The sequence below is a fragment of the Perissodus microlepis genome, chromosome 23 (assembly GCF_051167445.1).
Source record: "Perissodus microlepis isolate ML-2025 ecotype Zambia chromosome 23, ASM5116744v1, whole genome shotgun sequence".
NCBI lineage: Eukaryota > Metazoa > Chordata > Actinopteri > Cichliformes > Cichlidae > Perissodus > Perissodus microlepis.
The window spans coordinates 5,795,288-5,810,519 of record NC_140482.1 but is presented as its reverse complement, the minus strand read 5'-3'; the positions used below and the strand labels follow the sequence as shown (position 1 = coordinate 5,810,519).

At 44.4% G+C, this 15,232-nt stretch overlaps 1 protein-coding gene across 2 annotated transcripts; it reads left to right on the top strand.

Annotated features, from left to right (window-relative positions):
• The first annotated feature begins 10,027 nt into the window (after nucleotides 1-10,027).
• Nucleotides 10,028-13,742, top strand: LOC146360860 (interferon-induced protein 44-like). 2 transcript variants are annotated; one of them, XM_084922574.1, is made up of 9 exons: nucleotides 10,028-10,066; nucleotides 10,253-10,298; nucleotides 10,666-10,686; nucleotides 11,231-11,264; nucleotides 11,777-11,972; nucleotides 12,197-12,349; nucleotides 12,450-12,621; nucleotides 12,714-12,814; nucleotides 13,026-13,742. In XM_084922574.1, the coding sequence occupies exons 2-9, from the start codon at nucleotides 10,271-10,273 to the stop codon at nucleotides 13,191-13,193; spliced, it is 873 nt and encodes a 290-aa protein (XP_084778700.1). In that variant the 5' UTR covers nucleotides 10,028-10,066; nucleotides 10,253-10,270; the 3' UTR covers nucleotides 13,194-13,742. The 2 variants fall into 2 exon arrangements, with proteins under 2 accessions (XP_084778700.1, XP_084778699.1); XM_084922573.1 differs by lacking the exons at nucleotides 10,028-10,066; nucleotides 10,253-10,298 and having other exon boundaries at nucleotides 10,321-10,686.
• The last annotated feature ends 1,490 nt before the right edge of the window (nucleotides 13,743-15,232 follow it).

Sequence of the window (15,232 nt, the reverse complement as noted above, 5' to 3'; positions counted from 1 at the left end):
TTTCATCTGGCTCAAAAAGGATTTCACTTTTTACCTTTAAGTCTGTTTTGATGGAACAACTAAGGCCGTACATTTGTCCACTCGGTACGACAATAGCTTTGCGTCCTGATCTGACAGGATAAGTAACTATCTCGCTACTGGTGGTGTGGATAAGGTTCAACAGTGCTTCTGCTTTGCTTGATCCTACTCTTAGAGAGTTTCTGAGTAAAGACAAGCTTTCACTGGACTGAGTAGTGTCTTTTTTTATCAGTTCCTCAATAGCATTAAACCCTATTATTGGTTTTTGCATCACATCCTGACATACTAGGATTGGAACCCGAACCTCATTCTGAGCTACAGCTTTTCCTCTCGGATCACAAAGGCTAAGGCTAACTTCTACCCAACCCTGGAAAGGGACTTCAGATCCATTTACGGCTCTCAAGTCTGAAAGTTCATCCTTACTTAGTAAATCACTGATGGGGTGAACTTCTAAGTGAGGTAAATTGTCTGATTTCCAGCATGCACTCATTATTGGAACTTGGGCTCCCGTGTCCCACAGTGCCTGTGTTTTGCAGTTGTTCATTCTACACCATACTAGACACTTTTTGCCCACGAGCTGTGCTACTTTTCTTTTTTTGGTACTCAGCTTGAACACATTTGGGGGTTGGTTCCTAATTCTAGGATTTTCTGAGTCAGCTGGTGATGCATGGGTGTGGCGAGAATAAGGCACGGCGGGACCACGGAGTATCATTCGGAGCCATCTTTATTTACATCTCACCACAACACCCCCATCGCCCGATTGAGGCCGGGGAGCAACCTGGCCGAACCTACTCCCCCTCCCCCCTGCGAACTGGGGCGAGACTCGGCCCAAAACATCGGCGCCCCCAGCCCCTGGCCAAGCGACGGGGGAGCGTCCATTCTGGTGGCCGCCCGCGCATCCAGCGGCGATGGCGAAGCTGGTCCGGAGGTCGGCCGCGCAGCAAGCGGACACGGCCCCACAGGCATGGCCGTGAGCTCCTGCACACAGGCGGCTGGGCAGACGTCAGGCGCGCAGAATCGACTGGTGGCAGCGAGGCTGGACTGGCCGGCCCGCCGACCCCCGGCTTAGCGGGGCTGTCCCGCTCCTCTGCCTCCAGCTCCGGCTGCGCAGGCTGCCCTGGACCAGGGACCTCCGTCTCCTCGCACAGCTGCTCCACCACCGCCTCCACCGCTCCCGTTTGGAGCGGCTCCCCGCGCTGCGCCTCCACCTCCAGCAGGCACAGCCCCTCTTGGTCCTCATCCACCTCTGGGTGGAGCGGCTCCTCTTCCTCCGGCCGGCGCAGACCCTCGCGTGCCTCGTCCGCCGCCTCCGACTGGAGCGGCTCCTCCACCGCTCCCGGCAGGAACAGCCCTTCACCCGGCTGCTCTTCCTCCTCCGGCCGGAGCGGACCGCTGTGCCCCTCGTCTACCACCTCCGGTTGCTGAAGTGCCTCACGCGGCTCCTCCACTGGTTCACCACCGTCGGAACACCCCTGTGGGGGTGGCGCCCAGGGCCAGAGCAGCGTCGCCAGATCCCCAATCCTTTTCAGGTGGCGCTCGGTCTGGTCCCGCAGCTCTTCCTGCTGGCGACGCACCTCCGCCGCCTGCTCCCGCTGGGCGGCCGCCATTTCGGCCACCCTCTGGGCCAGCTCCTCCACTCCCTGGCTCTGATAAGGACCCGCCTTACGGAGTATCATTCGGAGCCATCTTTATTTACATCTCACCACAATGGGATAAGCTTTGGGCCTTGGGAATGTTGTCACATTGGGACATTGGTGCTGAAGCTGTGGCTTGTCCCGCAGTCACAGCCCCGCCCAGTTTCCCTGCTTCTGAGCTCCCCTTACTTTATATCCTTTTGCCCAGTGAGAGTCACTGCCACATTTGAAACAATGGTCACAGTCCCTGTTTTCTTGTTGACATGCAGAGCAACTTTCTGTACACCCTGGCTTGCCTATCACCGTCACCACTTCTATCCCATTGGACAGTTTGCACTAGTGAAGCTACCTGTCCTGTAAGTTCCCTGATTGCTGAGTTACTTTCCTCAATTTTTGCAAATAAGGAGTTATCTTTGAGGGTTTTAGCTGGTTTTGTATCAGGCTGGCTTGTGCGGGGATCAGTAAGCGCTACATTCTGCTCAACTACATGTAGTCCTGTTCTAAATGACCTGTGGGCTTTTGCCTTTAAGTTCAAGTTCAAGGTTCTTTATTTGTCACATGCATAGTTATACAAGTATAACACACAGTGAAATGTAGCCTGACACGCTCCTCGACATGTGCAAAAATTGGGGGGGGGGGGGGGGGTAGAGGAAGAACATTATATATATATATATATATATATATATATAGTATATACATTGGGTGAATGTGCAGTAGTAGCAGCAAGCAGGTGAATTCTGTACATTAATATGAATAGACATCTGACTATTTTACAGAATAGACAATATAAACATATTTAAAATTAAAGGAATTTGGAATGTACATTGTGCCTGGGTTTAGAGTGTTTGGAAGAGAGTCCTGTCTCAGTCAATTATAGATGATGTGAGAGGGCGGGTGTGTGTGTTTAGGGCCCGGATGGCTTGGGGATAGAAGCTCCTCTTGAGTCTCTCTGTCCTTGCCCGGATGATGCGGAACCTTCTACCAGATTGCAGAAGTTGGAACAGTTTGTTGCCAGGATGGGACGGGTCCTTCAGTATCTGCGCTGCTCTAGTCCGGCATCTCCTGGTGTAGGTGACCTGAAGCAGGGGGAGAGCAATCCTGCAGCAGCGTTCTGCTGTACGGATCACTCTCTGGAGAGCTTTTTGGTCCTTCACACAGCTGTTCCCAAACCACGATGTCATGTTCTGTGTGAGGATGCTCTCCATAGCGCCTGTATAGAAAATCCTGAGGATCTTTGGAGAGACCCTAAACTTCCTCAGTTGTCGTAGGTGATACAGGCGCTGCCTAGCCTTTTTGGTCTGGACCTGAATGTGGGCAGCCCATGTCAGGTCTGAGGAGATGTGGACACCAAGATACTTGAAGGACTGCACCCTCTCCACTGGAGCTCCATTGATGATAATGGGCTTGTAGTCTCTGTGCTGACCCCTTCTGAAGTCCACCACCAGCTCCTTGGTCTTGCCGACGTTCAGCTGGAGGTGGTTGTCCTGGCACCATGATGCCAGATTCTTCACTTCATCCATGTAGGCCGCCTCATCGTTGTTGGAGATGGCACCCAACACCACTGTGTCGTCAGCAAACTTCACAATGGTGTTGGAGCCATGGGTGGCCACACAGTCTGAAGTGTAGAGGGAGTAGAGCAGTGGCGAGAGGACACATCCCTGAGGTGCTCCTGTGTTGATGGTGATGCTATTAGAGACGCATCTACCCACCCTCACCACCTGAGTTCTGCCAGTGAGGAAGTCCAACACCCATGCACACAGACGGCTGTTAAGTCCCAGATCCCTCAGCTTTGTGAACAGTCTGCTGGGCACTATTGTGTTAAACGCTGAACTGTAATCAACAAACAGCATTCGCACATAGTTACCCTGTTTCTTGTCCACGTGGCTGAGAGTGGTGTGTAGGACGTGGGCGATGGCATCCTCTGTGGATCTGTTGGATCGGTAGGCGAACTGCAGCGGATCTGTGGTGTCTGGGATGGAGGAGGAGATGATGTTCTTCAGTAGCTTCTCAAACACCTTCATTACTACCGAGGTCAGTGCAACTGGCCGGTAATCGTTCAGGGATGAGGGTTTGCTGTTCTTGGGCACAGGGATGATGGTGGATCTTTTGAAGCATGTGGGGACCACAGACTTCGCCAGGGACTCGTTGAAGATGTAAGTGAACACACCTGCTAGCTGGTCAGCACAGCAGCGCAGCAGACGGCCGGTGATGCCGTCTGGCCCCGCCGCTTTCCTTGTGTTCACTCTCCTCAATGCCGCTCGGACGTCATGCTCCGCAATGCTGGTCATCGGTCTCTCGCTAACACTCTCTCGCTTTCATTGTACTGGGCTGTTTGCATTTTCATTAATAAGAGTTCATCACTACAGTTTTCATTCTGCAAATATACTCACATTTCTGCTCTGACATTGTCATTTAGAAGACCCGTCCTAATGGACTGAAAACATTGACTTTGAACAAGTTCTTTGTTGTACTTTAGGCTAGACTGGGCGCGCTCAGATGCAAAAATAATTTTTTGACGCAAATCCAGCACTCTAATCAGGAACTCAAGTGGTGTTTCATTTGCCCCCTGTGTAGCCTTGGTTAATTGCTGATACAGTACTGTTGCATCCGTTTCTGCATAATGGGCTTTTAGAACTTGTCTCAGACTGGTCAATGTGAGATCTTCTTTCCCTTCCAAATAGCTCCTCAGTTTTAACCCAGGACTGATGGCACGTATGACAGCCTCCACGATCTCAGCTTCAGGGTAGCCCGTTTTTAAGTCGCTTTCCATCTGGTGCTCTAAGCTACTGAAACTCAGCGTGTCTTTAGCTGTTGACTCACCCACATGTCCACTTATCCTGAAGTCTTTTCTGAATCCACCTGATGAAACATTACAGCAGCTGTTGCCAATGCAGTCTCTCCCCCTGTGCTGTGTTTCGCCATCCAGCGACGTCCTCATGGCCACCTGCCGCTCCGCTGATGTCCCTTGAGCCGCCTGATGCTCCAGCGATGTCATCGGCCCTGTCCGCCGCTCCGGAGGTGCCCGCACCGCTGCGAGTTGCCCCTCGTGCACAGCCTCCGCCGTCATCCCCGCTCTGTCTGAAGATGAAGACCGGGCCGCCGCTCCCGCGCCGACAGCCGCTGGCCGCGCCTCCACCAGCAAAACCAGCACATCATTTAGCTCCAGAAGCACCGACATGCCTTCATCCTCTCGTTGCAAAAATTCTTCTCGTTCACAGAACTGGTTAATAAGCTTAACGAGAGCTCTGCGAGATTTGCTTTGTATTTCTTCGTTGTCCTTTTCTGTAATATTACATTGTTCACATACTCTGAGCAGTTCTTCCAAAGAAAGTGCACATAACTTCTGCTCCAACTCCAACAAAAAATCTTCACTGTCCTCAGACATGCTTGAGAGATAACTAGGACGAGTGAAACTCTCTCAGTGTATCCGACCGGAGAAAACACAGTTTGCGTCGCATTAGCTAGACTGTTTCAATCCGTTAGCATTAGCCCCTTTGCTCTGTCACACTCCTTTACCGTGTTAGCTCCCTGCCGTCTTCCTCTGTGTGAGGTAGTCCCAAAAACGAAACTGTGGCTTTCACATACAGAACCCAAGAATACTCTCTTCTTTTATTCTTTTTTTTTTTACAGAACATTTTTTCCTTTTCTTTTTGCCGTGACTGCCCTCTACTGGTGGAAAACATGTAGCAGCCAAAAACCCAAACATATAGCTGAATAGCCCAAATACCAACAGATTTATACAATGTTTTAGACATATTTTAACTTTACACTTTACCAAGTGCTACATATAAATATTGCTCGCTGCTGTTTAAAAGTTTGAGAGGAAAGAGTAGATATAAAAACAAACATCAAAGATGGGCTCAGTCTACGTATACATTTGATATCAGGTCAGCAATTACAGTGTCTGTGTCCTGGTTTAAGATCACATCTGTAAAATAGTTTTTAGCCAACATGAGGAAGTTAAATAAAGTTGTGCCTATGACTTTATTACTGATGCTCATCAGGGAAAGACAAAGTGAGCTGTGTGGCAGGCATGGTTAGGATCCAAATACTGGGCTTTGAGACAGAATAAGTAAATAAATAAATAAAATAAGAAAGACAGCAGCTTTATTGTTGGAAAATACATGCTAACACTAAGTACATGAACACTAAAAAGGAAACAAACATGAAATGAGAACTAAGAATCTTGGCTAAACCACGAATGGCTAGGCGAGACATAACATGACGTGGCTATAAAACAAGGCGCTTACACAGCCATTGCGGAAGAAGTGACAACAAGCAGGAAGACACAGGGCTTTAGTACACAGAGGGAGAACGAGGGAAATGAGGCACAGGAGGAGAGCACAGCTGGGAGTAATCAAACATGATGAGACCAAAGGGAAGCAAAACTCAATACATTAGTGATGTGTCGGTAGCGAACGAAACGGCTCTTAGAGCCGGATCTTTGACGTGAACGACGCAAGCCGGCTCCTTATCGCGAGCCGTGGGTTTTTGTTTTTTTTTTCTCTCACCCTCTCTCGCACTTTTATACACTTCACTCCGCACACGAGCCTTGTGCTTTGCGCTGGGCAGAGGGGGGAGGGGCGGTAGTTACACTCGCAGAAACACAGGAACAGAGCAGGAGGGAGAGACAGAGAGAAAGAGAGCCAGGGACAACATCACATCAGACAACTATTTTCAGTTGCAGATAATAAAGGATACAGAAAGTTTATTCATGCAGGCCCATATGACAGAGAATGTGCATCTTCTTTTTGTTTTCATATTTTAATTTATATTTAATTGTGTTGTGGTTTGCAGTGTTTGGTGTTGTTTCACTTTAAATTTGTTTAAAAGGAAAAAGATGAAAATTTAAATAGTTAAAAGTTGAAATGTGAATAGTTGGTTTTTGTATTATATGATTTATTTATTACATTTTATGTGGAGTGAATAAATGAAAGTATATTTACGGTGGCCCCTAGAGACATAGCACGTACAAACCCCAAAGCACGTACAAACTCCAAAACACGTAAAAACTCCAAAATACGTAAAAATTCCAAAACACGTACAAAACACAACACAAGTGCTCCAGGATGCTAGGCGCAGTGTTGAGCTTTTGTTACCTAGTGGCTACAAGCCAGCAAGTACTAACGACCGGATTTGGTGTGTAGTAGTAACAGGTAAATTAAATTTTTTTTAGTTATTTGAATATATATGAGTCCTTCTGTATAAATACACAAACAATACACATATGCTTTCAATTGTGTAATTTAAGTGATCTAGGTAGCTCTGTTTTGAAGTTCAGTTAACGCTAGAAATGTGTTTTGGAGTTTGTACATGCTTTGTCTCTAGGGGCCACCGCATATATTTATATATAAACATATATAAATAAAACCACTTTTTTTTTTAACATTACTAATTCCTTTTGTGCATAATTTTATGTTGTTGTTAATAATAAATTAATTAAAGCAACAAAACAACCTAAAGAGCCGGTTCGGAGCCGAAAGAGCCGGCTCTTTTCAGTGAGCCGAACCGAAAGAGCCGGTTCTCTAAAAAGAGCCGGAAATCCCATCACTACAAGGGGAAGCAAAACTCAATACATTAGTGATGTGTCGGTCGCGAACGAAACGGCTCTTAGAGCCAACTCTTTGTGTCACGCCTGGCGTAGCAGACGTGTGGCATGGAGATAAGGACCCATGATGCGGACTGCTAAGTAGTGAGTGAGCTTTATTAACAAAGGTGAAATACGGCACAACAGGAAGGGGGGGGCGAGGAACAGAACAGAAAATACTCTAAACTGGGAAAACTAAAATTTAACACAAAGCCAGAACACGAACGAGGGTTGCTGGGAGAATCACCAGGAAGACGGCGGAACAAACACGGAATAACGGAGGGGAATAACGCAGACGAACCAGCAACTAACAGAGGCAGACATGAGGTTTAAATACACAGAAGGATAACGAGGGAATGAAACACAAAAGGAGGGCACAGCTGGGAGTAATCCGACCTGACGAGACGGGAAAAGTAAACTGAACACAGTGAGACCAAACACGGACCTTCAAAGTAAAACAGGAAACACACATAATGACATAACACACCAACTTAACACAGACTGGGGGACACAGAACATAGGAACATGAACCATGAAACAGAAGAGTACAAACACCCAAGGTAACCAGAACCACAGAATAATAATAACATAAACACGGAGTCGCAGACTCCGGATCATGACAGGACCCCCCCCTCAAAGGCTGGCTCCAGACAGCACAACAAAAAACATCCAAAAAAAACAGAAAACAACCCGACCAGGGCGGGCGGCGGGGGTCCAGGAAGGAGGGTTCGGAGCAAAACAAAGCAGGAGCACTAGAAGGTCATAAAACTAAACACGAGTCCAAAACCAAAAGAAGACAAAAAAGAAACACACCGGAGCTCGAGAAAACAAAGTCCAAAACAGAATACTTCAGGGGGCCAGCCCGGGGGCCTACAACACAGGAGCCCGAACAGTCCAGGGGGCCGACCGTGCGGACGGCAATGATGAGCCGACAGTTCAGGGGGCCGACCGTGTGGACGGCGGCGACGTGGAAACAGTTCAAGAGGCCGACCGTGCAGACGGCAATGGCGGCGACTCAGGCGAAGGGGGTCCGGGGGCCGACCGTGCGGACGGCAACGACTCAGGCGAAGGGGGTCCGGGGGTCGACCGTGCGGATGGCAACGACTCAGGCGATGCCGACCGTGCGGATGGCAACGACTCAGGCGAAGGGGGTCCGGGGGCCGACTGTGCGGATGGCAACATGCATATAAAAGTCACTTATTAATAAATAGCTGAAAAAGGAAGAACATGTGCAAGAAGGGTGTAGCTATTGCGGTAAACAGTGTGTTAAGTGGAGGAGTTGTACAGAGAGATGGCCACAGGTAGGAATGATTTTCTGTGTCGTTCAGTGGTGCTTTTCGGTAATCTCAGTCTCACTGAACGTGCTCCTGTGACTGACCAGCATGTCATGGAATGGGTGGGAAGTGTTATCCAACATTGTCTTTATCTTGGACAACATCCGCGGACAACATCCGCCTCTCCGACACCACCTTTAGGACTTCTCCCATCTTTCTAACTCCAATGTGTTCAGGTAAATAAGTTCCCAAATAAATAATCAGAATAAATAGCACATAAATAGTTATTTTCATTTCATCATTTTCATTTTTAGGGTATGCTTTTAAGTCCCATTTATTTTATAAAACCATCATTGTGAAGCATGTCAGCCGTGTAATAAAGCTTTGACCTGTCCACGTTGTTCCCTGCTGTCCACCCTATTACAGCTGGGATAGCACCAGCACCCCATGACCCTGAGCTGGATAAGCGGAAGAGGATGTATGGATAGATATTTAATGACTTAGGTTATCAATCCATACATGCATCCAGGTAGATATACAAGTCCAAATAAGGAGTTGATGTTATTGTGTATTGTGTTATTGTGTAGAGTTACTGTTTACAAGAGAGTGTTATCTGTAGTAATTACTGCTGTAATATCTACACCTGTTTTTGCAAACATATGTCAACCTACTGTTCGAGTGCCTCTTGAGTATTCGTTGGTCCACTAGAGGACAGTGTTGAGCCTCAAATGATCAATGTGATCCAATAAAGCGTTGATGCTGGAACACAATAAATACAGATGAGACCGAAACAGCAGGGAGCAAATCAGTATTAGACGGGGAAGCATGGGGGTCAATATCAAGCACATGAGACTATCAAAGTAAAGCATGAACTAAAACACACACATGCAGCAAACAGGAAGGGAAATATGACTGAATGGGAAAACAATGGACACAACTAAATAGGGAAACAGACAACCAGAGCACAAAGACACAAGACAGATACAGGGACACAAGTAGGAAACAGAAAGGGATCATAAAAGAAGGTCACTTGGAATAATGAAATCAAGTAGATGAACTACCTTATAAACAGAAACTACAGAGGATATAATAAGTTCTAAAGGAAATTAAACAAAACTAATATACAAAAAGCCAGAACAAAACACAATAAATTCTCAAAACCACCAGGAACATACAGTAGAAGAAAAACTTGAGAATAATTAACAAAGAAAACTATGAATACTAAATCAGAATGAAAACACAACTGGAGTGGAGGTAAAAAGGTCATTAAAACTACATCAGAGGCTAAAACTGAAAACGCTGGTTACAAAACCCAGGATTATGACAGAAGTAAGATTTTAATTTATAAGAAATAGGTGTAAGGGACACATACACATTAAGAAGCTATGCAGCTACAACTACATTAGACTGGCATCAGATAGAGCGAATAATAGAAGTCACATGACCCAAAGAGAAAGTGAAAGGACATTTATAAATCCAAAGTCACACATCATCTACATCAGTGTGAACAACAACCAAGACACGGCAACTTCACAGCACAGTTGGACATTCAGGTACGGTAACACTGTGTTAATAATCCAATGCAGGAAATCCAGTTATTAAATTGTTAAATTGACCTTTATTGAGTCATCTCACATTTGGTTGACATGTGTCAAGTTAAAATAATTTAATTTCAAGAAGAATTTAAAGAATTTACTGTTTTATAATTTACTGTCTTTTTTTGCTTGTTTATTTCACAGATAGTTGATGACAAAAAAATGTTTAATATTAAAAAAATCTTTTCGGGTAAGCAGTTTTTTTCATTTCATATTCATTGTTGGTGGTTTTCTTCATCCTTCTCTTTTGATTTGCCCTATATTGTCATGTTTGTGAAGCCCTCGTGGGTTTAACATGTAATATTGAGCTACACAAGTAAAACTGGCTTGACTTGACTGAACAGTTTTGAAATCAGGAAATGCTGGTGACTCAAGTGATCTTTATCTGAATTTGTTATAGATGTTTGCAAAATTATTTTACAACAGAAAAGTTACCATAATGTCCTTTGGTTTGGCAAAAAGTAACATTTCATTTGACTGGAAAATCTAATATAACTGTGCCTGAATATGGAAAAGTGTTGCTAACATGTTTTTACTTTGTCATATTTCAATTGCAGGTAATCGCTCACCACCTTCTCGTAAGATATTTTAAATATGATACAAAATTATTTAGTCCTGAGGAAAAAACTTGAGGCTTTTACACACCGGACACGTAAAAAGTGCGCAAATATTTTCTGGTCTAAAAACATTTTTTCTGTTAGTGCAGCTAATGCAGCTGTTCACACTGACAGTTTGAGCAGCAGAATTCCAGGAAGTGTAATCATGTCATACTATTTACCGTAGACACACAGCTACTCAATGCGGCTTTCTGAAATCATTTTCCTGCCTCGCCTCAAACTGTCCCACTGACATCCAGAACTATGTACGAACACACAGCTTCAGCTCCTGGATCCAACCGTTAAATTCTCCCTGCTGCTGTTTTCTTAGTTTCTTACTTTTCTCAGCTCGTCATCGTTTGACGTCGGCTTCATTTTTAGTTTTCACAGTGCTTTTATTGAGGAAGAATTTTCCTCAAAAAAAGCAACACGTTCAGTGTGTAACAGCCTTAATACATAATGTGTAATTAATTTATAACGTTGCCCTTCCAGTGTGACTCATACAATTAACATTTTCACTTTGCAGTGTTAGAAGTAGAAGAGAGGCTCATACCATGGGGGTGAGTATTAAGGGTGTGGTTGCTTAGAGAGGTGTACTAGAATTATTAAGATTAACCATTTAATTTCACCTGTGTTAATCATAGAGTCACAATTTTATATCACAAAATCAATCTCTTTTGACCTGTTTGATCATTGTGGTAACTTATGTTTAATGTTCGTTCAATTTGACTTTAAAACCATCTGTGGGTGTCACATTTTTGCTCATTCTGATGTCAGTGTAAGTGATTCTCTGCTGAAGTATTAAATATTTACATTCAAATTGTTACAGCAGCACAAACCTCTGAGTCACAATGTGGAATTCACATAGTTTCACATGGTGACACAGAAATGCTTATTTGGTTATTTCAGGCTTCTGAAATTGCAGGTAGTAGAAAACAGATGTCAGCCTGTCTCAGTAGTACACCCCTCAAGTGTTTTGTTTGTTTGTTGTGTTATTTTGTGTTTGTTCAAGACACTGTTGTGTAAACTGTAAGTGCACAATAAATGCTATTGTAATTTTCTGAATGAACAGTGCAAGAGAGCGAGAACTGCAGCTTGTCAGAGATTACAAGCCTCACAAAGATGTCCAGCATCTCAGAATTATGCTTCATGGACCACCAGGTGCTGGAAAGTCCAGCTTCATCAACTCTGTGGACAGTGTTTTAAGAGGCAAAATCGCAACTCGAGCATTGGCAGCAGCAACCTCTGGTGACAGTTTCACCATTGCAGTATGTATGAGGATGTATCTATCCTTATCATAGTTGCACACTCATTTCCTTTGAGGTTTTCTATGACTACAGGAGCGCACTGCAGTGGTAGCTGCTTTATAAGCATTAAACTATAAACAAGTGAAAAATAGTCAGCACAAGTAGTGTGCCAATTATTTTGAAAACTGTTAAGGTCTTTAGTATCTGGCACTAATATAACAACACCACATTTTTTTTATTCACAGTACAGGACATATAAAATTCAGAAAGGAAATCCAGAAACGTTTTACCCTTTTGTCTTCACTGACACCAAGGGGCTTGAGAGGGGCGCTGAGAAAGGAATTCATGTGGAAGACATCAAACTTGCCATTAGTGGACATGTCAAAGAAGGTTACACGGTATGATGTCTTCATCCAGATGCTTGTACACAGTCTGTGATACAGGCACCGTATCGTGCAAAAAGGTTTAAGTGATTTTGGTTGTTTTTTTTTCCCCCAGTTCAAACCCAAATCTCTCTTGCGTGAATCAGATCCTGACTATAACAGTTCTCCTACTTTAGATGACAAAGTCCACATTCTGGTTGTTGTTATTCCAGCCGACAAAGTGAGCATAATCGATGATGACACTTGGAGGAAGATGACAGAAATCAGACTACATGCTCGTGACAAAGGTGAGAGCAGATGTTCTACATGTATGATGTCACGATTTCAAATAGTAGAAAAACATGAGATAAAATGATTGCATTGCTTTCTGTATTGGCAGGGATCCCACAAATAGCTGTTATCACTAAAATTGATGAAGCCTGTCCTGAAGTCAAAAAAGACATAAAGAACGCCTACAGGAGCAAGCACTTGAATCAGCTGGTATGTTTCAGGACTTTCATAAGTTTCATGAGTTTGTAGACAGTTTACACATGGATGTAACATCTCTAATTCAGCTGTACATTTCAGTATATTTGAACAGAAACCTCAGCTATAATGAGTACAAATATTTGAACAAGTAATTTATAATTATATCACTAGTGCAACAATACAGTTTCAGGTTTTTTAAAAATGTAATATTGTTTAAACTTAGATGGACACAGTGAACGTGGTCCTGGGTATTCCACTGAACTGCATCTTCTTCGTGAAGAACTACCACAAAGAAACTTATACGAATAACGATGTGGATTCACTGATACTGAGTGTACTGAAAAAGATCATTGACTATGGAGAGGACTACCTGAATGATGTACAATCCTGACCTGTAATCAATGTGTGAGCGAGCTAGAAAATGAAAATGTTCAGTTACTCTTCAAGTGATTTTGCTCATGTTTCATTTGCCATCGCTACAGTCACAGTCACACAAAAAGGGTGTGAAAAGAAACTTCTTTTCTTTTGCAAATTAAATCCAAATAAACTTCAAGGAAAATCAGCACATGTACTTTTTGCTATTTACGGTATATTCAAAATGGTAACTGCATGAAGAATGACACATATATGCTTGTAAACTGCTTACTGCCGTGTAACACAAATAAATCATTTTAACCCTTGATGTAAGACTCTCCACTGTGAATCAGTGATTTCTTGTTTAAAGAACTGTAATTTAAGTTGGATAAGTGGTAGAGGATCGATGAATAGATATTTAATTACTTAGGTTTTCAACCCATACAAGCATCCAGTTAGAGATATAAGTCCAAATCAGGATATGTGCTTAGTCCCCCCCTTGGCTATGCATTTGAGAGCTTAATCAGATGGTACAGATCATCTGTCCTCTAGTCACAGTCGGACTACTATTCATGAAACTAGTAAGTTTTCCTACTCAGCTTTTTGTTTAATTATTTCCATTTAAAGTAAATTCAGCCATGCTGATACTTTGTTACTACTGTCAGTGTGAGAGTAAGAACATTGTAGGAATAAACAGTGTATAAGTATTGCCCGCTGCTGTTTAAAAGTTTGAGAGGAAAGAGTAGATATAAAAACAAACATCAAAGATGGGCTCAGTCTACGTATACATTTGATATCAGGTCAGCAACTACAGTGTCTGTGTCCTGGTTTAAGATCATATCTGTAAAATAGTTTTTAGCCAACATGAGGAAGATAATAAAGTTGTGCCTATGACTTTATTACTGATGCTCATCAGGGAAAGACAAAGTGAGCTGTGTGGCAGGCTTGGTGTCACGGTCCCCGTGTCTCTCTGGTTGGCTCACGCTGGCTACAGATTTTGTTGTTGTTGTTCGTTTTTGTTTTTGTTTTCCTTGTCTCTCCTCCTCCTCTCTGCCTGGGTGGAGCTCGTTACGGGCTCTCACTCTTGGCCCACGCACCTGTGTGATTGTGTCCACCTGCTGCTGATCTGGCTGATTTCCCCAGCTGCTATTTAAGGCAGTGGCACAGAGCAGCTCACCGCTGGAACGTTGAACCTCCTGAGTTCGTGCTCTCGGCATTTTCAAAAGAATCCCTTGTATGTATTTTGCTGTGGAACTAACGTTAACTTCTGTGTGTAGATATCCCTCTTCTGGATCAAATCACGGGACCTGCCCGGGTGTGGCAGCGTGTGTGGAGTTTTGGAGCGAGTGCGGCTGAAGAGGAGTGCGTGTGTGCGGAGGAGCTGTGGCGGTGACTGTGTGGACGAGGAAGCGTGTGTGTGGATTCCCCCCCCCTTCTCTCCCTGGAGCCCTGGACCCCCCTCCCAACTCACTGTACATATATATAGCACTGAGGTGATCCCTGTTGTAAATAAATCTCCTTTTGGTCTCTTAGAAAGAACTGTCTGCGTGTTAGTCCGTTCAGTAGCCATGACACTTGGTTAGGATCCAAATACTGGGCTTTGACACAGAATAATTAATGAAAGGCAGCAGCTTTATTGTTGGAAAATACATGCTAACACTAAGTACATGAACACTAAAAAGGAAACAAACATGAAATGAGAACGAAGAATCTTGCGCTAAACCACGAATGGCTAGGCGAGACATAACATGACGTGGCTATAAAACAAGGCGCTTACACAGCAACTGCGGAAGAAGTGACAACAAGCAGGAAGACACAGGGCTTTAGTACACAGAGGGAGAACGAGGGAAATGAGGCACAGGAGGAGAGCACAGCTGGGAGTAATCACACATGATGAGACCAAGGGGAAGCAAAACTCAATACATTAGTGATGTGTCGGTCGCGAACGAAACGGCTCTTAGAGCCGGATCTTTGACGTGAACGACGCAAGCCGGCTCCTTATCGCGAGCCGTGGGTTTTTTTTTTTCCTTCTCTCTCTCCCTCTCTTGCACTTTTTTCCACTTCACTCTGCATGCG